Source organism: Meles meles, chromosome 14, assembly GCF_922984935.1.
Source record: "Meles meles chromosome 14, mMelMel3.1 paternal haplotype, whole genome shotgun sequence".
Classification (NCBI taxonomy): domain Eukaryota; kingdom Metazoa; phylum Chordata; class Mammalia; order Carnivora; family Mustelidae; genus Meles; species Meles meles.
Window position 1 is genome coordinate 84,214,428 of NC_060079.1, and position 23,116 is coordinate 84,237,543.

The window sequence follows — 23,116 nt, forward strand, 5'->3', positions numbered from 1 at the left end:
GACTAGAACTTTGTTTTTCTTTGTCAGGTCCTAAGTATGAAAAACTTCCCCAAATATATACAAAGTAGAACAAAACACCTTCATGTACCCAGAGTCCACATGGGCTCCTACCCCGTCTTGTGTGAGCTTTGTTCCTTCTGCACACTACCACTCCTGTGTCATTCTGAAGCAACCGGGTGGCTTCTCAGAGCAGTCACTTAGAAGGGGGCAGCCGCCATCTGGGCTCAGGGCTTGATTACTGATGCCTGCCGCGGGCACGGGATTGGGCGGCATCAGAGCTCGATTACTGATGCCTGCTGTGGGCACGGGATTGGGCGCCAGTGACAGGACAAGTGTGTTCTTGCTTCTGTTCTCAGCCTCCAGTAATTTTTGTGGCACTTCCAAAGGCTAATGCACCCTCACTCTGGTATGTTAAATTTACAATAATATGCACAAAGAAACCAGTGCTCTAAACAACATACAGGGCAGGCCAGAAAGATTATTTTGTTGGCATTTACTAACTGTAATTTGTAGTTTTAAAAGGCTTTTGTTCATAAATGTCTGCTGGCCCAACGTTCAGTAAATTATGGTCGTTGTCCTTTATGAGAATACGCACGCAGGGACAATACTGCTAGCCGAGAGCAACGGATACCCCCCAAGAGGCTCCGGGAGAAAAGGGTCCTAAGACTAGAGCATATACATCAAGAAACCAAAAGTGGCCCGAAATTACATGGGCAGGACCAGAGGAGTACCCCACACATTCAGAGAAACTTCTCTAGTAACAGACTATAGAAATGATCCCTGAAAGTATAGTCTTAGGACCAGAGGAGTAAAGTAAGATCTTACAAGCAAAATAAAAGGGGACACTCCACCCGTCCCTCCCTTCCTGTCCCCCGCGTGGACACTCCCCACACCCCTCCTCCACCCTAGAAAGAAAGCACACCCCAGGCATGGCTCACGTGTGAGTTTTTTATTCAATCTGTAAAGCACAGTTTAAAAACAAGATGTTAGTAACACTCTTAGGACATCGGCTTGTTCGGTGGACATCTTCTCTAACTTCACCAGTTTTCATTACAAAAATCAGAAAAGTAAAAATTCATTACAATGTTTGCACAGTGTGACCACTAGCTGCTTAAACAAAAGCTAATTTCTATAAAACCATAAACTTAGTGCACTTTTATTAAGAGAGACCCAAAATTCTCTCAGTAGACAGGATATACAGTGGTATACATTTTAAAGCAGAAACCACTCCCCCCCCCCCAAAAAAAAACAAGAAAAAAGAAAATACAAGTCAAAACAGTCAGTTATAAACATCCTGGCCTGGCAGTTTTTCCACTGCATGTGAAGGAAACCGTTATCTGTGGTACAAACCGTAGAGACAAAGCAAGAAATGTGGAATAAAACCACGACAGGGCAGAAGTCAGTCACGGACTGCAGGTGTTTTCAGTGAAACGCGGGGCAGGGAGCCACGTCGTTGACAAAGGGGCCGCGTCCGCCCCCAAACCACCATGCGTGCCTGGAAGAAGACCCCACCCCACGGCAAGTTGCAAAGTTTCAATGAAAAGACTTTGAAAAAGACAACTGTTCTTTTTTTCAAGAAATCTTTGTAAGGCTGTACTTTGCATAGGGAACGAGCCGTCTCCTGTCGCAGATTCTACAGGGAAGAGCAGAAGCAAGCTTTTCAAGAGGACTGTGGGCCAGGAGTCTGGAAGGACGGCATTCATCGGTGACGGCGTTCAAAGGAGAACACGGAGGCTGGCAGCTGAAAAATCAGACTCGGAAAGAGGCCCGCCACCCCGCGGAGGAAACACCTGGGCGCTAAGTCAGCCGTCCTCGTGCATACAATAGGACTCACGAGGAACCTCTCCAATACAAGCTGACTTTGTCAGAAAGCCGAAGTATACAAAAATGGTACAAGTCGCGACATTCCCTCAAAGGGCGCTGCGTGAGTTTGGCTACTAGGAGGGATGGGCGCGTCCGCACGGCTGGTCTCTACGAGCCGTGGTACAGGTGCATGGCCCCCAGGGCGGCACCGCCATGTCTCTCTGCCCCCTTTGCGGAGCTGGGGTGCTCTGCCATGCTACTAAGCTCGGGGATGCTTTCAGCGGTGTCCCCAAACCCGTGGTAATGCCCGTAGTGCAGGTTCTCCTCAATGCCCTCCACCCAGGAAGGTCTATTAGCCACGCAGCTACTCGGGCTCCCATTCAGGTGCAGAGAGCCGCACATCTCGGCGTTAGCGCTCATGGTCTTTTCTGGCTCCTCGGTCCCATTGACACAAAGCGAACCCTGGCTACTTGGAAAAGGCCGTCCTTGAACTACGCCACTGCTAACACCATTAGCTCCCGATAAGCTCTGGTCACTCCTGCTCTCCGTCCCATTGAGCTGTGTCGTGGAGGGGAAGTCCAAATGTCCATTGATGACACATCCATTTGTCAGTGTATCCGACGCGGGGCTACTGGGTTTCGTATCTGCATCGAGAAATACACCTGTCACCAAAACTCCGAACGGGGGGAGGAGGAACTAGAACAGCTTCGCTGCTGCCACAACGCTAAAGGATTCATTTAGCTTCTTTTTTTTTCTTTAAAACAAACCAGTTCCTTTTCCGGAAGTAAAAAACCGCACAGGCAGACTTAAAAACAGAACCCACAGCAGCATGTTCCCGGTAAGACAGGACACATCTCTGGCTTCCGGCTGCACCAAGCGACTGAGTGCAAACTCCTGAGCCGACAGACCCGCGGCATGCTAACGACCAGCAGCGCCGGAAAGCCGCCCGTAACGCCCAGGATCGAAAAAGTGCTCGTGTGAAGACTACTTTCAGGAAGACGTTTTAAAAATCACCTGCGAGACAGTCCAGCAGATCGGAGTGGGAGGTTTCCCACAGAGTTAAAATAAAGCCCCATCCCTCTCCAGCTCTTAAGGAAAGGGAGAAAGAAAGGCGGCCGCTGAAACGGGGGCCTGGGGGCTCCTGGGACCGGGCGAGGCAGCGCCACGCAAGCTCTGGGGACACGGCCCACTGCTCAGGCCCGGCGCTCGGACACGGGAGCTCAGATCTTAGCGACCCTTGCGTCCGCGTGGCACCTGTGTGGCTTGGCAGAGTGGCCGGCGAGGACGGGACACGACGCGCTCTCACGTGTGCGGTCTGGGACCCACGGTGCAGCAGCGCGAGCCCTGGCAGGGCCTTCCGAGTTCGCCAGGTGAGTGGACTCCGATGTCCAAGCCTTCATCTAATGAGGCTATGGTAAAAAACGCTTCGGTTGGGAAAATGTTGCTTGGCAGACATCCACCAAGAGGAGATGTCTTAGGGAAACGACAGAGTCGATCCCAAAACACCCGGGCTCAAGGGGACAGCAATTACCAGGTACTTCTCTGTACAAGGACACCCAGGATTCAATATTCACGTTCAGAGGAGCTCACAGAACAGTATAAAGAATGACTGAGAATTAGGTCTTGCTTGGTAATAGGACATTTTATCTCAATGTTCTGAGCTGTTAAAGCAAGGTATGGTATTAAACACCCGAGCGGAGTCCCACGACCGTTGGAACGAGGACACATTTCCGCACCCACAGGCCCCCGACACACGGCGTGGCGGTCCCCCAGAAGGGCCGACTTTCCGCCTCACCAGCCAGGTGCCTCTGATTTGCACTTGGACATAGGTTTCTGTGTGTCCCGCAAATCTTCCTGCCAACAAAAAATCATGGCTTGTTCAATGAACAAAAACACCTTCTACACATTCCGTTAATCATTTTCCTGGCAGTTTAAGTGATAATCATACTTTATAACTGCTATAAATTCTTCAGAGGATAAGGGACTTTTTTTTTCCTTCGAATTAAAGGACAGCTCTTTTACTTAGTTAAAACTCAAGGCTAGAAAAGAAGTATTTCAAGAACTGAACATGAAGTAGAATAAAAAGAAGTAAAATGAGCTAATCCCAGAGAACTTTTATCAGTGTTCCTGGGGGGTGAAATGCATGAGTATGATGGTGACCTTGACGGTCACTAAGACAAATAACCCTGTCTGAGTAACAGACACGGACATGAGGTTTCTGGGGGGCCAGCCCTGAAAAGGTCCAGGAGCATGGGCTCAGACACCGGAGTCGCCTCGACTCAGTTCTCCGTTTGAGCTCCATGCGCACGCGTCTCCTCTAGCACGGGGGGTGGGGGTGGGGGGGCTGCGAGGACGAACGCTGGACGCAACGTCAACACCAAGGCTACTCGATGACCTCATGTCCTTGCGGACAATCTAATCCTGCTGAGAAAGAGAATGGCAGGCATCCCAGAGACTGGCTATTCGTGACCCAGCCTGGCCGCCTCCAGCACCGGCCTAGCTCCTTGCCCCTCACGCCTTTCTGGGCCCGCACTCCCGCACACCACCTGCCCGCCCACGGCCCGGCCGCCAGGAGTTCAGCCCGTTTTGTGCACGTGGGCGGACGGTGCTGTACGCGAGGTGACCGGAAGCAAGGCGCCCATCACACAGGACGAGCTGGGCTTGAAATAAAAGTGTGGCCTTTCCAATGCAACACCCACAGTGGCTATTAGATTTGGCCTGAAAATGCAGGATATTAACGCTTGAAGTTTAGAGGTTACTTCTGCCTTTTAAAGCATGTAGCCATGTCATTTGTTTTGAAAAGCTTTGAGTTTTGTTACTTGTCGTTAGCCAAGGTCTTTAAATTATTAACATATTAGAATTTTCCATAGAAAATCTACGCATTTAATTATCTGGCAAAAAGGTGATTCCATCTGCAATCCTGTAGCTTCTAGAAAGATGTACACATTTTCCTTCCATTTTTAGTCACAGAAATGATTTTTCGTGTATGTCTGGGAAGCATAATGCATAATCTCTTACCCCAGTGAAGAATTTAGCATAGAGACATAATAAAACCTTAAACAAACCAGTATCTATTTCTATATATATTAACACAGTAAGAAGACGGCTAAGATGTTTTCACGGTCACCTAAAGAGAAAATTGGCAGAGAAAAGTATTAACTCCAAGGAAAAGTCTTGAGAGATTCTGAATGCTGAAAGAAACAGCCTTTAACTACCGACCGTGCGGAAACATTAACACCTGTAGCGGGTACGTGTCTGATGGCCGTGGCGCTCAGCACTTGGCTAGACTTGGAGTTGCTGCCCCAGAAACCACAGCAACCGGCAGAGGCGAGCGGGAGGCCCCACGCTGGCGAGCCCAGTCACAAGTCAAAACCATCCACCCGTCCTCCATGTCCACAGCAAGTCATCCTTCTCGCTGCGCACCAGGCGGAACCTACTAGCAACAGATGTCTGGTATGTTCACCCAAAGGTCACATGTCAGGAAAGTAAGCATGCGAAACCTCTTTGAAATTAAACAAGGCACGTTAAGCAGAAGCTTCAAACCAAATAGGAGGATTGCACTTAAACGTCTCACATCTACAGAATGCACCCGAAACACTTATCCTCGTATCTACAAACTCGCCCAAGATACGCAAACTGTAGTGTAACATTCTTTAAAACGCCGGACAACAAAGTGCAACGCTGGGGAGGAGACTCGGGTCAGAAATAGTACGCACACTGGTTCCTGCAGCGACAAGGCGTTTGCATCGCTGAGACCGTGTATACTTCTATTTCTCTGGGTCCGACAGAACCACCCTCCTGCTGTCTGGTGTCTTCGACCATGGGGCTGCTGCCGCAGCTAACAGGGAACTGTCCACTCCCACCTGTGACAGCCGCGAGATCTCTGTCGACCAGCATTTTGTCAGCTTCGTCGTCCGCGTCGCTGTTTCCCAGTGGTGTGCAGGGACCCGAGCTCCGAGCTGCACAGAACACAAAGGCAGTTTTAGATCTCTGCACCCAAAGCTTTTAAGACAATGGTTTCTCCCTCCTTTTTTCCTCTAAGAGCCCTGAATGCTCCAGATCTGTGAAAACAATGGAATAATCCAGGGATTCGCAAGGAGCCTAGAGCACGACTGGAAACTGATTCTTCCGCGGCAGAAAAACACTTCCCGAACTGTGTAGCTCCAAGGAAAAGTCATGGAGTTTCGGACACTTAGTCTACCTGTCCCCGATGGCACAAATTCTCCTTCATGGCTGGTCCCTGGAGGAAATAAAGCAGTTCTACAACCCACAGAGGTTTCTAAAGATGTTCCTAAGTTCAGCATACTCTGTATTATGCCCCGAAATGTTCCTTCAGTTATTTTTCATAAAGAAATATGAAGACTGGGGCGCCTGGGTGGCTCAAAGCCTCTGCCTTCGGCTCAGGTCATGATCTCAGGGTCCTGGGATCGAGCCTGGCATCGGGCTCTCTGCTCAGCAGGGAGCCTGCTTCCTGCCCTGCTCTCTCTGCCTGCCTCTCTGCCTGCTTGTGATCTCTGTCAAATAAATAAATAAAATCTTAAAAAAAAAATATGAATTCTTGAATAACGTAAAAACCATTAAAAATATCCTAAATTAAAAAAAATTCACTAATTTCAGTAGTAGAAAGTAAAGTAAAAGCCAAGATTGAATACTGTCCTGGGGTGTGGGCCCGTGCACCAAGACACAGTAACACCGGAAACGAACATTAGAGTCTTAGTTCCAAGATCTTTGGAGCTGAAGTTATGCACATTTCTCAAAAAAGGATCATTCTCTGGATCTTGGAGGAAAAAGAACATGCACTATTTAATCATGTTTCCTGCAAGAATCACACTCATTGTGTGGAAACACTTCCCTGGGCACTTTCCCGGGGCGCCCCCACGCCCAGTGGCCGCGTTCCCGTGATTATGTGGCTTTCTGGTCTCAGCAAGCAAATCTCAGCAACCAAATCGCCTTCATGCCTTGCTTTTCTTCATCTACCATGGCATGAATGCAGCTCGTGAGCAAAGTCCAAAACACCTTTTAAAGTCAACTAGTGATCCGCTGTGGGGTCGCATTATAACCCCCGCAGCTCCCCGGCTGTCCCGTCATGAGCACCACAATCCACCATCGACATCCTCATCACAGCACCTTTGTGTGTACTTCTGGGTTTTTAATCAGATAAATTTCTGGGTCAAAGTATATATACAATAAACAACTTTCGGTGCTAAATCTTTCCAATAAACATTTAAAAACAGACATGAACTCTGCAGCTTCAATTACTCTGATTTGGAGGCAGGAGTCGTTTTTTATAGATGTAAAAGGAAGGAGCGAGCGTACCAGCTCCAGACTGCCACTAACCCTAAGCCAAACTGCGGAGACCGGGAATAACGTACGGTCTTCACAAAGACGAACGCCAAGTCCCGGACGACCAGCACGTGGGAGAAACGGAGCAGTGTGACCTGCGTAGCTGGTCTGCACAGGCAGGAGGCCAAGGGCACTCACATCATAGGCGCTTTTAAGCCCAAGGCATTAAGCCACAGATTTCCGGCTTTCCCACTCAAGGCTCTCCTCCTTCCTCCACGGGTCCCCATCAGCGACAGGCAAGCTGCCACCCCCCTGGGGAGCAGGTGCTTTCAACAAGTCCATGGCAAACTGGCTGCCTTCAAGAGGGTCGGGGGGTGTTCAGGACCTTCGGGGAGGCCTCAGCCAGTCATTTCAGAGACGAGGAACCTGAGCTCTGCGTGGGCTCACGTCCTGCTCCCTCCTCTCCTATGCCTGGTAAAAGCCGCCCTGGGAATCCGGTGGTCCGCAGAGAACGGGCGCACGCCAGCCCAGCAAAGCCACAGCCGGACGCCTCTGCGAATGGCGGGGGGGGGGGGGGGCCTGCACGGGGCTACAGCACAGTGCTCAGTGTCTGCTCTTTAGGATTCGGGGGCCAGGGTTCCTGGGGACGGTGAGCCCTGAGCTAAGTGTGCCATTTCTCAAGTCTGAAAAGGAAAGCAGGTTACCCGAAAGTGCTTCCTGAGAGCAGAGGTACTTATCGTCTCATCCCTTAAGCCCAGTGCCCAGAAGGGGGACCGTACCCGCGAACGAAGCCCACTCTCCAGCCTGAAGAGGCACAAACACAGAGAGCAAACAAAACGACTCATCCCGGAGCGACCGGTAACAGAAGCAGGAGACTGAGCTCCCGGAAAGGCCGGCCATGAAGAGCAGCGGCCCCCGCGGACCTGCCACTGGGGGGCCGGCGGGGCCGCAGGCAGAGGAGTCTGGGGACATCCGAGGTCAAACGAAGAGGAGCCAGGGGACAAGGCCCATCTGGCGTGGAAATGACTCTGGGAACGAGACCCACGCAGAGCACGGGGCCCATCTCGCAGGCACGCCGTCAGTGCCGACGGCTCCTCGTAACAGAACGGGACAAAAATGAAACCCACCGAAGGCTCTCCTATCCGTAGTCAAGAAACTCTTCCACGGGGGGCACACGCCACCGCACTCGGGCCAGGGTTCTCCAGACAGGCCGACTCCGTAGAGCACCGCTGCCGCGAAGCACCTGCAAGGCTTTTGAAAACTCGGCGGCAGGTAACCCAGCTGCGCCAGGACCCTGGGTCATTCCAGCATCTATGAACCAGCAGCACAGGCGCAATTTAGTGTTTCACGAACCGAGATGGACGCCGGCCCCTCAGAACGGTCGGAGCATTGGCTCCGACCGGACTCCTCTCCCACACCCGTTCGTCTCTGCCAAAGGAGCCACGGAGACGTGCCACGCTGCGTCTGAGAAAGGCCGCCTCGCAGACAGAAAGCGAGGTCTCTCCCCCCAAGCCGTCGGTTTTGATGCTCTCTGGGGTTCGGCGCGGCAGCACCTTCTCTTCCCACCTCCCTCCCTCCCTCCACAGGAAAGAGCAAAGACGACACACCTAGTTAAAAGAAGTCCTTACCTCCCACTCGGCCGCAGGAGGCATTTGTCGAGGACACAAGATTCTAGCACACATTAGCCGCGGCAGGACACGGCCTAGCGGCGGCCCAACAAAACCTCCCGGCCTCCTTCCTGCACCGGCGACTTTGCGAGCATGACGGACCACGGTCCGAATGCAGAACTGGGTCACTGGTACGGCCGTCAGAAGCCCGCGGCCGGCTCTCAGATTCTACAGCCTTGTGTTTGCTTTACACCTGAGCGGCCTGAAAGCCCGGGGGCAGGTGTCCCTGGGCTTTGGGAAGGCAGGGAACACTGGAGGGTGCTGCCGGGAAGCGGATTCCGGAGCTGGCTCGGTACGGCCGGGAAGGAGCATGTGCAGGACAAAAACGAGTTATGTTTCACTTTCTAGTAGTGAACTCTATGCCCAGCGTGGGGCTTGAACTCATGACCACAGGCTCGTGAGCCAGCCCGGCACCCCCCAAACACAAGACTCCGATTGCCAAGGACACCTGCAAGCTTACTTAGGGCTCCTGAAGAATGCCCACTCAGGCTTATTTTAACACTCAAGGCAGAAACATCTCTTAAAAAGCAAAATTCAATCTCTATGGTCACACCCTTGTGAGGTGCCGGTGCTCTGGCTGGCTAGCAGGGCGCGAACCCCTGGACCCAGCACAAGGGAGCCGTCGGGCACACAAACACTGCCAAGCAGGTTTGCACGACAGACCTCAGTGAGGCTGGGCTCGTGACATGGACTCGTGATCCCCCGTTGTGCATCTTCAGGGTGTCAGTGTGTGGGGGTCCCAGGTGTGGTCAGCCCCCAAGGGGAGTTGGCCAGGAGCCCCAGGATGCACGCCCATGGTCTCCCCGCGGAACCAGCAGCCCCGACCAATGGCAAGCCCTCACGTCCCCTTTAAAGGCGTCGGGAAAGAAAGTCTCCCCTGGGGGCTTCCCACCAGCCTTAATTAATCGAACGATTTCTTATCCACTTAGCACATTTTACCTGCATAACTACTTTTTAAAGAAAGGTTCTGTTTAAATCAAAGCAGGACCTGAGGCCGGAATGAAGCCGGTTCTACCGTGGGGGAATGTTTCACAGACTCTAAGCTCCTACCACGGCCCCAAGTGCAGCAGTGGGAGTTCTGGAAACACCACGGGGGGCCTTGGGGTTCTGTGAAAGGGCGCAGGAGGGAAGGTGCACGGGACGGCTGACTCCGGCCACAGCCGCTAATGGCTCTGGAAACAGAGGAGCCTCCGGAGGCTGGAATTCAAGACGGACACCGAGCAAATCACAGAGTGCTTGGTTCTCAAGTGTCATTCAGATCATTGTTACTGGATGCTTCCTCTTCAGGGATTAAGACAAAACAATCCTTTGTTATTCCAACTGCACTGTTCTCTTACTCTGGTCAAACAACTTAGACTCTACACCTTCAGTCAGTCATGTGCGTCTGTAGCATATGGGCTCAAACCCGAGGGAGCCACAGTTTTAGCTGGGAAGGCAGTGGATCTGCTGAGGCTCCGGCTCTGAGCAGGCAGACGTGTCCTGCTCCCCGACTCGTCTCCGCGTGTGGTCCGGACGGATACCGAAGACCGGAGTGCAGACTGCTGAATGTGAAGTTTATCCCGGGGGAAAGTGAAACTTCTCACTGCTGATTTTAAACAGAACCATAATGCTGTAGTTTTCTTAAAAGGTGCTTTTGTAAGTTCAATACCTACACATTACGTATGAAATCCTAAGATCAGGACTATATCCATTGAATTAAAAACCGATCTAACAAGATCTGGTATCAACACAGGCTCCTTCCTATGGCAACTGTTCCCAGTCGCAAAACTGCAGCCGCTGGCTGGCTCAGTCTGCAAATCACACTGCCCCCCCCCCGCCCCCGACGCCGGAGCTGCACCCAAAGCAACTCCCGATTAAAACAAGGGGGAAGTCTCTCCCATGGACAGGACGGGCATTCTCTCCCAACCAGTCTCCCTGGTGTCTGGGCGGCTTTCCAAGGACCACACACACGGGGAACGGTACTGCTGCTCCTGAAGGTGAACAGAAACACTAACAGAACCGTTACGGAGCAGCTGTCACTGAAGGACATGTCATCCCACCTCGAGCCAATGGTCGATAAATGGGGGGAAACACCCCCAAACCCACTTACACACTCGTGCCTCCTTGTGCCACCCCAAATGAATGCCAAAATACTTTTTAACAGAATCAACCGTTGAAACGACTTTGGACTTTACGCTCGAGTTCATGGCCCCACGGACTAGGTCTGTGCTCTGAGCAGGGTGGAGGGGATCCTGGTGTGCATGGTCGGGCGGGGGCATTTCCCGGAGGACCCCGGGGAGGTTCAGCCCACGCCCCCGGGGCAGCAGACGGTCAAGCCACATGGACAGGCCGTGGCATCATTAATCCTTCAAGTTCTTTTCCATCCACAGTTTCCAAGGGAAAATCACACCAAAGACATTAAAACATCTGAAAATAGTTTAGTGGAAGCAGGGACAGAGGCCACTTTCTATGGAGAAGAGTAGGGAACTTTCAGTCTCAGGATTCCAAAGTAAAAAAAAAAAAAAAAAAAAAAACCAGAGGAAAAAGTTAAAAAAAATAAATTCACAAGGCACACTTTAAAAAGTTGGTTTAACCAGAGAAACTTCTGGAAATAACTTTATGAACATAAAGTGCACACTAAAAACACGAGTGTGCGTGACTTTTAAGTTGCAGAAAGACTGGCCTGAGTCCCACTGATAAGGTCTAAGCTCGGCCTTCATACGGCCCAGACAGCGCTGCGGGCACTTAAAAGAAAAGCCCAACTTGTACTGGGGAAGAAGGAAGGGAGACAGAAATTTTAACTCTCTTAAATATGTTGACATGGGGTCATTCAGAAGTATTTTACATGCATGTATTGTATAAGGAAAAAATGCTTATTTTTACTCTGGTGTGAGAGCCAAAAACTTATTTGCAAAATGAATAATTCAGAACGAGCAGAACCTGAAGCTCAGACATTTAAATGCAAATCAAAACGAGAGGCCAGATATTAAGGGAAAATGAACTACAACGTATCTTGAATCACCTACTGGAACCCGAGCCTGGGGCGGAAGTGCTCACACAGGCAAACACAACTTCCTTCCGAAAACCAGGCAGCTGGGGCCGAGTCGTGAGACCCACACCCTGGCCCCCAGTAATGATCAAATGAAAGCGGTCACGGCCACTCGCCCCCCCGCCCCGAGGAAAGAGCCAAAGGCTGCAGGCCTGTCCGTGCTCCCACAGCCAGGACCGGAGACACACGCACACGCTCAGGGACGTGGGAGACGCTGCCCGGGACCAGCACTGCCTGGGGGACGGGAGCGAGGACGGTCCGGCTCAGATGTCTCCCGCGCTGGCTGACGGACGGGACCGCCGCGGGGGCAGGCAGCAGAGTCCAGCCTTGGGGCCTTGTGCTCTAAAGCCCAGGCTCCGGCCCATCTTCTTCCAAGCCGGTGCCCCGGCCGAGCAGCGGGAACGGGCTGCTCAGGGAGTCTCAGGGGCAAAACGGGCATCTTCCACCGTCGACCAAAACAAACCCGCCTGGAGGAGGGAAATAACCCCCTCCACTTCTACCCACCCGCCCGATTCTTCGGGTCCGTCCGCGTGGTGACAAGGTCTAGGAAACGCACGCTCAGGTCTCCTCAGGGGCGTCAGCAAGGAGCCGCTGGCAAAGCCCGCTGGAGAAACTCGGCCCGTGTCTGAGTCTCGTTAGAACGTCCGGGGACATCCGTCCTAGCCGCCCCGCAGAATCCGGGACTCCTGCCGTGGACCAGCACCCGTGCACACGGACACACACCGTCTGCTGCCCGAGGGCCCACGAGGCTGACACTTCACGTCCATCCAAAATACGAAACCAGGCATGAAGCGGACGGGAAAAGACTATTTTAAAAAAGTGGACGCTCCTAAAGGGCTTTTAGAATATGTTAGGAAAGACTCGGCCGGAACACGGAGACATCAGTGACCGTGCTGGACGACAGCTCCCTGTTCAGGCCCCCGCGAGGGCGGACACCCGTTCGTGTCGTTCGTGCCTATGCCCTTCCGGCCTTAGAGAGTTCTGTAACTCACAGAAACCAGGAGTTTCGTAAACCACCCCCTCAAGTTCATACATTCATTTCCACACAAAAAAGTCCGAAGTTTCTATAGTCACTAAGTATTTAAAAGCAGATAATACAATTTTATCAACTTTATAGCAAAAGAAATCGTTTTCATCTAAGCACTCCAGCCAGACTGAAAACGTGCAGCGTGGGAAAGAGGATCACATGGACCCACGTGGGGTGTAGGCAACGGAGGCCGTCAGCCGCCCAGGTCTTCCTCCTGCTCTCCTTGCAGTTTTTTATTCTTTTAATCAGAGGGCACAACTTTGTCCTTATGCTCAGCTCTTACCCGACCCGCTAATTTCAACGTGATGACTTTTCACTGCCACCTCTACGCATCCCTCTCTGTGTCACTTTGTTCAATACTCTTGCCCGGTCTGTCTTGTGAGATCCCGTACAGACAGGAGCACACACGCATTTTCTCTAGGTGAAGGGGAGGTGTTCTCCTCTGAGACTGACCAGTGACTGCTTCACCGTGAACTCCAACGTCGTCTGAAGATAAAAAGGCGGGAAAACGCTTATAATTCACCTACAACTCACTTACCTTCCAGGAGTATCCTCGGGTCTTGCCACGACACACACACCGCACTGCGGGTGCGGAGACCAGCCGAGGCAAACCTCTCCCTGCCCAGACGTGAGACCGTGTTTTGCTACCAGACCAGCCATGTTATTCATAAGCTCAGGGACATTGACAGGAAACAAACAAAAAAAAAATCAGGCACGGTGGCGGATTTCTTTAATAGTTATATTTCAAACAGGTACAGGAAAGAGAAAAATCTTTCTAATCCGCGGCAGAAAGCCCTGGGTGTGCACAAAGGTACACCCCCACCTCCATCTGAGCTGTAACATCGCCCTCTCACCGCTCCCCTTCGGCTAAAGGGCCAATCTTCCAGGGGCCACAGGGGGAAACACCACCACCGCACCAGGCTCCTCCGGGTACAGGACCCTCAAGCGAAGGTCTCCTCTCCAGGGCGCTTCCAGCCATAAAAAAGAGCACACGTTACGGGAAAGAATGCCCCCCTCCCGTCCACCAAGGGGTCTCACCTTCGGTTCGAGCCTTCTTCACTCCAAAGGGCTCCGGATCTTCCAAGCATCTCTTGCGATTGGCTCCCGCACTAGTATGATTAGGGAATCGGCTCTGCTGGCCCCCGTTTATGGGGCCGTTATCACAGAAGCGGCCCAGGTGGCAATTCTGCAGGTTCAAGAGAAACTGGGTGCACTCCTGGAAACCCTGGGTTTGAGCAATGTCTGCTGCGGTCAGGCCACTGGCGTTCCTCAGGCTGTGTGACACAAAAACAGCGAGTTACACCCCGCCGAGCGCTCACCTGTCTCTGCTCCTGCTGACCTGACTGACTAGCTCGAGGGGCGGCAAGAGGACACGGAGGTACCGCGAGCCTCCCTTACGGGGGAGCTCGGGTCCTGCTGCCGTGCTAACGGGACTCTTGCGCACATCGGATCGCTAAGCGAGGTCGGGAGATAGGCATTTAAAAATCAACACGCTCAACTTTAAAAAAGGCATCTTCCTATTCAACTTCTCAAAATCATTTCTTTGGTCAGTCTGAAGAACCTAAATTTATGCTAACTTCAGACTTAACCTGGAACTGAATTCTACATTATCTGCATAACTGTAATAATCCATTCCTTTAGCTCGAGTAAAATCGTAACAAACAAACATGTACTGCAATTGTCCATGGCATTCGTAACGATCGGCTTCCTCAAAACAGCGCTCCGACAAGCCAGATTTGATGCTAGCCCGTGACACTGTAAGTGGAGGTCCGGAAGGAGGTCCTGGCGACCAGAACTTACCACTGGGGGAGGTGCGAGAGGCCGGGTCTGTGTGTCTGACGCGGCTCTCTGGCCTGTGCCGGAAAGCCTGCGGTGGGAGGACGCTGGCATCGAGAGCACTGAGCAGGGGATTCCCGGGGTCCCGTCCCGGGGCGGGGGGAGTCCTATCACTGCTCCGAGTGCACACCGCGGCAGCTGACGTGGCCGGCCACGCCAACAGATGCAGGTCAGGGTCCCCTACAGCAGCCACGACCCAGACTAAAGCAGGAGGTGTGGCGGAAGGCAAAGGAAACCACCTCAATCCCACAAATACGAAAGAGCCACCTGTAAACCTCCACTAGGAAATGCTAAATACTAACGCAAGACAAGAAAAACACCCTGCCCCGTGAGGTCAAGTGCGAGCCAGGGAGACAGATAGGCCGATGGAGTGAGAGTGTGAGCACCAGACGGGGCCCGGCTCCCACGTCTGCTCGGCTGAGCGGGCCACCGGCCTGTGGTCTCACCAAGTGATCCACGTAGCACGGCGAGGCCTGCTCCCGGTGCGGACGTGAACGTGGAGTAACGACCGCCAGGCAGGGACAGACAGGGGTTCTCACGGTGAAGAGAACAACAAGCCTTTCCAGCCCTCGTGCGCCTAACGCTCCAACTCAGAAATGAAAAACCTGTGCAGTTTTAGATAATCGCTAACATGTCTCTGCTCTTTAAAGCCCGAGATAAAGAAATGTATCCTACGTGTCGGAGACAGGCCAAAGCCCAAACTCGGTTTGATCAGATGTAATAAAGACAAGACCTGAGAATCGCGGAAACCCAGCAAGTTTCCTACTTGAGCGCAGAACCACTGTGGCCCAGACCTGCCACTGAGTCCGAGGCTAGGAACCTGAACGAGTATTCTCCAGCGGGGGATTGCTCTGATGCGGATGGAGAAGCTAAGCGGAAAGGCAACGCCGACATCAGGACAGCATGAACTCCGTCACTTCCTCGTACATAAAGTGACCACACACTTAGTTTCCGAAGCTGTCACGCTCCTGATCAGTAACAGTAAGCCGGGCGTTTAGCCGAGTGAGTGTGTTAATTTTCGGGGGCCGCCCCCAGGGCCATTGTCCAGAAAGGTCTACTGTCAAGAATGTGGGGGCGCCTGGGGGGCTCAGTGGGTTAAGCCTCTGCCTTCGGCTCAGGTCATGATCCCAGGGTCCTGGGATCGAGCCCTGCATCCGGCTCTCTGCTCAGCGGGGAGCCAGCTTCCTCCTCTCTCTCTCCCTGCCTCTCGCCCTACTTGTGATCTCTGTCAAATAAATAAATAAATAAAATCTAAAAAAAAAAAAAAAAAAAAAAAAAAAAAAGAATGTGAATAGGGTAACAGGTAGCCACATGAAAAAAAAAAGTCTAATTCTTCAAAATTTGGAAAAAAGAAGACCTGGAACATACGCAAAGTTTATTAAATGATTGCTTCCACACAGAAAAAGGGACTTGCTCTCCAGCATCCGAGAACACGGAGCCAGGCTGACGGGAGGGAGGACTCTCGGGCAGCCCAGAGGATGACGGGGAGCAGCACACACGGTCTGAAGCGGCATCTGCTGCCACGACCTCACGGAGGAAAACAGAGCCGTTGACAGAGCAGCCGACAGGCTCAAGCTGTGGAGAAGAATTTCCAAAACACACTGAAAGCCTTCACTTTCCATTCAGAAACAGAACACCAGACTGGACTTAGGTCAGAATAGCAAGTTGACTGTTTTCCCAAGGAAATACAGCCTTAGAGAAAAACAAGCACCGACCGGCACCGACCGCCGGGGACTCTGGGGATGGCCCGCGTTTGGGTGGGGGCGTGTGCCGGGACCTGGGACAGGAAGGCAAGGCCCCCCCCCGACCGTCGAACACTCGCACACATGAGTTACTGACTTCAAAACTCAACAGAAGGGCTGCGGCCAACCCACACCATGTGCACCCCGTGTGTTGACCGAGCAGGCAAGAAGGAACGCTCACTGCTCAGACCTGACGGACGCTGGTCCGCACACACCCTGGTGGGACGAGAAGTCAGAGGGATCCAAAAGGGAGATCAAGACATTCTAGAAGACAAAGGAGCAGAATCTGGGACATAAGATGACTGTGAACAACTAATCAGGAGCTAATCATTTTGGCCCTGTCCCTACAGGATTATCAGAAACAGGGACGCACACTATCTTCTCTCTGCTCCCAGTAAGCTACAGACTTCCAGCGACCTGAGAAGACCCTTGAACAAGGAGGGGCTGGGCGTACGGACCCCTGTGCAGCCGCAAACCCACCCGTAGCTTCTGACTCCCCAAAACTTTACCACTGAGAGCCTACTGTCGTCCAGAACAGCTACCGATAACACAGAGCTGATGAGTACATATTTTATACGTCATACGTGTTATATACTATATACTTACAATACAGTAAGCCAGAGAAAAGAAACTGTTATTAAGGAAATCACAAGGAAAATATATTTACAGTATGCACCGCATTTATAAAGAAAAAATCCACACGTGAAAGGACGTGCACAGCTCAGGCCCCCGTTGTGCAAGGATCAACTGTATATTCCTTCCCTTATCCCCGAGCACCGAATGCACACGACACCCGGTTCACGCTCCTCTCCAGCCAAAGGGTCTCCGAACACCGGATTCGGTCACATACCAACAGGCCCCCCCACTTACGTACCGCTACCCTCCCATCGTCTACCCTGCCAAACGTCTGACCCCCGGATTCTGTTCTGCTTACACTGCAGAGCGCACGCTAAGACACTGCCTGGACAGGAGCGCTGGGGCATGCTGATCCCGAGGCGGGTGCTTCCCCTTCTGACGGCTGCAAGTACCGACCACTGGCCCTCCTGGCCATCCCCGCTCACAACCACTCAGGTCTGTCCTTTTGGCCTCAAGGTGGCCATGGACGATACAGAGCAACAGAGCAAGGCTAGGTTCTAATGAAATTTCATTTGTGGACATTAACACAAGAATTTCATATAATTTTAACTTGTCACAAAATAATTATTCTTTTGATTTTCGTTCAACCACTTAAAAGGGTACAGATCATTCTTAGTTTATGGGGCACACAGAAACCAACAGCAGACGGGGTCTGCTGAGTAACGGTGGCCGGCAGAGGATCCTGCTAACTGGTCCTCTCTTGTTATGAACCGTACCTATCCATGGGTTCCTCAAAGTTCTCTTTCTAGAAATTTTATGTACTACTCAATTCAAACAAACAACTTTTAAAAAGCTGCCAAATCAGTTAAATCACAGAATGCTAAGTACCAAGAAAAATATCCAGAGGGAAACTATAAGCCACCGAGAGCACACGGAAAGCAGCAGGACAATCATCCCTATTCCACTTGTGTGTTTTCTGTTAAAAGTTCTGGTGTCGGGGCACCTGGGTGGCTCAGTGGGTTAAGCCTCTGCCTTCGGCTCAGGTCATGATCCCAGTGTCCTGGGATCGAGCCCCGCATCGGGCTCTCTGCTCAGCGGGGAGCTTTCTTCCCCCTCTCTCTCTGCCTGCCTCTCTGCCTACTTGTGATCTTTCTCTCTCTGTCAAATAAATAAATAAAATTTTAACAAGTTCTGGTGTCTTACGATCAGGCCATGTGCTTGCAATGAGGGAGGTGAAAATGGCCTTCACCAGCCAGACGCCCTCAAGCCGCCTTTTCACAGCTCAGTAAGCAGAGGGGACTTTCCAACGTGCCTCAGTCTGAAAATCATGTGGGTTTCCACATCCAGGACTAGAATAAGCAATCATTAAATGGAATCGTTCTCAAAACTCAAGAGAGGCTCAGCTTTTTCAATCTGTTTTCCACATATGCTTTTCCACCTTGTTCCAGAGTGTTTCAATTCTGTTGTTGTAAGAGCTGAAACGGTGTCCCTGGTGACAATGTACCATCAATTTATCAAACTGAACTTTGGTGTTCAGAGTTGAAACAGAAATGAAAACTCAGCTCCCTCCCTCATCTTCCTGACGGTCAGGGGCTCTGACCGCAACCTGGAAGGGGCAGGACGGCTCCCCATCCCCGTGCTGCGCTAGGTCTGGAACAGTACTTTTTACTTCATTCATTTTCGAGAGAGGAAGACAGAGTGTGTGCAAGCAGGGGGAGGGACAGGAGAGAGAGAATCCCAAGCAGATCCCCCCCACCCCGCTGGCTGAGTGAGGAGCCTGTGGGGGCTCAGCTTCAAGCTGAGCCGAAACCAAGAGCCTGGCCGCTCACCCGACCGCACTGCCCCCGCGCGGCATGCCTGGCCGCACTCGCCCCTGAGCGCTCCTCCCAAGGTCAGGCGCGGGGCTGGGGTCAGTCTCAACTAGTCTACACACGCTAGTCCAAAGGGAACGCTCTAAAGTGTCTGGAAGAAATATTCAGAAATACTCTCCAAACCTAGACTTTACACGGAAACCGGGGTGGTAACGGCAGCAGCACACACATTTCTGGCCAAATCTTTTAAAAAAGCGTATGGTTTTGAATGTCGCATCTTCAGGGTGATGCACCTGGGGGAGCGCAGACTACGTGTGATCCGAAATTCACCTCTGTCCATTTCGGAAGACGAGGACCCCGTGGACGCGCTGTGAGGTCGTTTCTAAAAGCTCTCCATTCACCCGCTCTGATATCCAGCTGAAAAATCTTTGAAACTGGGCAGAGATTTTTAAAATTAGACATCGATCACCTTGATGTGCAAAGTGGGTCTAGTGTGTTGAATTTCCAAAGTCAACGGTCTTAAAGAAAAAGAAAAAAGAGTTGACAGGATCCAGTTTCTGGGGGGTGGGGCGGGCTGGGGTCACTCTGCCGCAGCGCTGGCACCTGTGGGCTGAAGCTCCTGGGACACTCACAGAGACTATGAAAGTGATCTCAGAGCAAGCCACCCATGTCCTCCCGGGGCGCCTAGCCTTGTCCTCGAAGCACAGTGTGGAAACACGGAAGATAGAGAACAATCGTCACTGTGAGTTCGAGTGTCCATCTTCCGCTGCATAACTGGCAAAGAAACGTTACTTTTTTAAGCTTTCCTGAAACTAACGCACAAATGCTGAGATACTGTGCTTTCTGCAGTGACGTTCTGAACAGACAATTCAAGTGTCTTGTACTGAGGGGCCCTCCCTAGAGCACCCGGAGACAAACGTCCCTCGGTGGCCAGCTAGTCCTTCGCTCTCCACTTACAGTGTCACGTCCCTGGAAGAGACAAGAAGCCGTTCTGGGAGGAACAGTTTTTTCTTTAATTTGCGTGAAACCACGGATCAGGCAATCACCGAAATATCATGTTTAGCATCTGAGCCGTCACATCTCCTTCAGGATGTTTTCTTTTTGTTAATGCCATGGGACAATGAAAAGATAACCACAATTTTTCTATAAATAGTATTTCTGTTAAAACTCTGATCTCAACTTAACTATTGTTAGTTACAAATAAAAGGCAGGTATCATAAATTAGGGTAAGCAAAGCATGCAAGTCTAGACTCTATATCTGAATTCCTAGATTAGCATTAAAACCAATCACCGCAACAAATACCTCAACCGTGTGGAGAGAGGAAGCCATACTGAGCACTCAATGCCACAACCGTAAGGTTTTCGGAGAAGCACCTGTGGCAGTTCTCAGCGGTTTCTATATGGAATGCTCCCCCTTTCTAGGATTACTTGAAAAAATCAAGTCAATTCGAATTACGTAGCTGTAAGACATTGACACGTGTAGGTTTTACAGATTCAGAATCTTCTCTGTGATTTAAAACGGGCAATGGTTCATGACACAGGACACTGAAATAATAAGGGATCACATATTCGCAGGCAACATTTGGATTAAAAGTACACAGACACACACGGGGTGCGGAGGCGCGGTCGGTGCGCGGGGCCGCTGTCACGGGACCGCCTGGACCGGGAGCCGTGGCTCCACGCCGCTGCCTTTCCACCTGCAGCCGCTTCCGGCAGGAAACCCATTTAAATATGTCAATATTTCAACACAAGTTTCACAGTATGGACTAAAAACCATTCACTCACGATTCTGGGTACTTTAAAATTTGGTTTGCTGAATCTCAAATACATTAGTAACTATTCCTAGATGGAAATAAGCAGATACATGGAATCATTAAAAAAAAAAAAAGATAAAAAAAATCACTAAATGTCCATTTGTACAGACAACATTAGCAAACATCTAAAATTTCTTCAGTAAAAAAAAAACCATGTATTTTTAACCCTTTGGTATCCAAATTCTTAAATTACGAAGACTTTAAGTACAGTCTTCAGATAACAAGAGGAAAAAACCATTTTTTAAAGTATTTACCTGCATACATTTGGTGCCAAGTTTTCATTTCAAGGTCAACATCGTGGAGGGCAAGTGAACCCCAATCATGTTTGCACACGTTAAACAGAACAAGAGTGTCGTTGGGGGGGGGGTGTGGGGGGGCGCTGATAAAGGCTTCATGAGCTCCACGAGAACTCAGCGGAGGAAAAAGAGATTTGGAAATCACTGGCTACTTGAAAGCACTGTTTAGAAAGCCATGATTAAACAATTATCCAAGTCCATGTTACTCGAGGTGTTATGAAACAAATCAAAACCCCACACGCGTCAACAGCTCCAGGGGCGCTGGGTGGGCGGAAAGCGCTTCGGAGCTGTCTGGGGGAGCCCCTCCTGCCCCGGGCCGGTAGCTTCTCCGGCACAAGGGGAAGAGCCAGGAACCAGCAAGACGGGACGCGTCTGCTGGAGAGACACCAAGGTAAGGGAGGCAAGACTAGGGGGAGGAGGGTGCGAACGCAGAAGCCCAAAGTCAGAAACGAGTTCAGAGTTACAATTCTAATAAAATCCACGGACTCTTCTTCTCAGGGGCAAATATGTGAACCAATGAAAAGAAACCCCAAGTTCCAAACACAAGTGAAGAAAGGGCTACCACAGGGAGCGTGCGCTACATCTGGCCTTGGGCAGGAGCTCCGAACAAACTCCCGAGGGGACATGACAGGTGCTCGAGGCAGGCAGTGCCCTCAAGGGATTCTGCCTCCAGAGGGCTCTCTGGGTAAGCGCACGGGGCTGGGTCGTGAACGTGACCACCAGTGACAAACCGATCTAAACCTACTCAATTTCCATTGAGAATGGCTCAAAGTTCAGTAGTGCAGATGTTTTTGCGACATTAAAACAAAATCCATTAAGATCACATTTTAGACGTTTGTGACTCCAGCCAACTGTGCCTGTTTTCTAAATTAGGCAAGAAGGATGCTTCCAGAGCGAGTCACTGAACTGGCTTACGTCAGGCTACTGATGCTTCTCCGTTATCTGATGACCGCGGGGGAGCTCTTCGGGGGTCAGACCGGTTCAGCGGGAATGCAGTAGCCGCCCGTCTCAAGAGCCGGTCGCCATGGAATTGGTGGCTTCCACGGAAACGCTCCCCTACCGGCTGCTCCGAGACTCTGCCACGGCCTCATTCAACAGCAGCACGCGTGTGGCGGGGCACGAAACGGGCCAGCAGATCTGCCTGAAAGCCCAGCCAACGGTGGTTTCTCTCTAAATCCCACGGGTCCCTGTATTTCTTCTCAGAGGCTTAAAAAAGGCAATTTCAATACCTGGTTGATAGGGATACATTCACTTCACCGTCAAGAAAACAGAGTAACCGAAATTAACTGGTGCCCAGACACTGAGAATAAAGATAATCTGAGGCTTGGAATCTGCAGTTTACCAGGTCGGTACCTGATTGTCTCAATTCTCAGCAGACAGATAGCAAGTCTTCTTGCTTTCTCCAAAATCACAGGCAGACTCTTACACTGCTACTCATTTAATCATCAAAAAGAGGCAATGGCGGTTTACAGGTTAGCCCGTGCCTCTCCTCTGACGCAAACCCGAGAGGGGGCAGCACTCGGCAGGGGCTGCAGGGACAGACGGAACCGTCACACGAGCCAAATGAAGGATGGGGACAACCTCGCTTTCAAGAACTGGAAAGGTGCCGGCTGTGCTTGAGAAGCACGAGAACGACAAGCGTCTGCGGAGGTTCCGGCAGTTTAAAGTATGCAAACACTGAACCCGGTCACAGAAGTACCACTCCGTCCTACAGAGCTTTACTGTGGGATGGCAATGATGGCAAACGACAATGACCGTCGCAGAAGCCAGAAACAAAACCTCACGACAAAAAGAAAACTTGGCACCAAAACTCGAGATGTAAAATAAGAGAAGGAAAAAAAAAAAACTCCATCAACATACTCACGTGTGGTGCTAGAAAATGTGACACATGGTGCCCAGCGGCTGACATGCCTCACCGTACAGATGCGGCCTATATCGACAAGTGAGTTACACAACAGACCACTCTAACCACAGACGCGGGGCACGCTCGCCCTCGTCGTCATCTACCCAGTGACCAAAAAAGCAGCAACTTAAGATTCTGGCCACTTTATGAAGCTGATACATTAAAAAAAAAAAAAAAAAGCAGGAATTAATAACAAAATTAATAATCACCACCAAGTGTGACAAAACACTGATAGGAGACAGCTTTCGATCTCTTCACAGCAAAAGGAAAGGTTCACATTATAGCATGTAATATGAAGAATTAATAATCTGGCCCATTGTGAACTGGAAA

At 51.1% G+C, this 23,116-nt stretch overlaps 1 protein-coding gene and 1 pseudogene across 6 annotated transcripts in view; both read right to left on the bottom strand.

The window, feature by feature from the left end:
• Positions 1-722: 722 nt before the first annotated feature.
• On the bottom strand, positions 723-796 carry LOC123925419 (annotated as a pseudogene).
• A 138-nt stretch (positions 797-934) lies between these two features.
• Positions 935-23,116, bottom strand: part of ANKRD10 (ankyrin repeat domain 10) — a 31,916-nt gene continuing 9,734 nt past the window's right edge. For 2 of the 6 annotated variants that reach the window (XM_045978506.1, XM_045978503.1), the window contains exons 4-7: positions 22,996-23,109; positions 13,847-14,082; positions 5,520-5,762; positions 935-2,447 (exon numbers count right to left, since the gene is read on the bottom strand). In XM_045978506.1, coding sequence (XP_045834462.1) covers positions 1,972-2,447; positions 5,520-5,762; positions 13,847-14,082; positions 22,996-23,109 — 1,069 coding nt within the window. In that variant the 3' untranslated portion in view covers positions 935-1,971. Of the gene's footprint in view, positions 2,448-5,519; positions 5,763-13,846; positions 14,083-19,103; positions 19,208-22,995; positions 23,110-23,116 lie in introns of all 6 variants that reach the window. The other 4 variants (XM_045978505.1, XM_045978509.1, XM_045978508.1 and 1 more) reach the window with 4 other exon arrangements.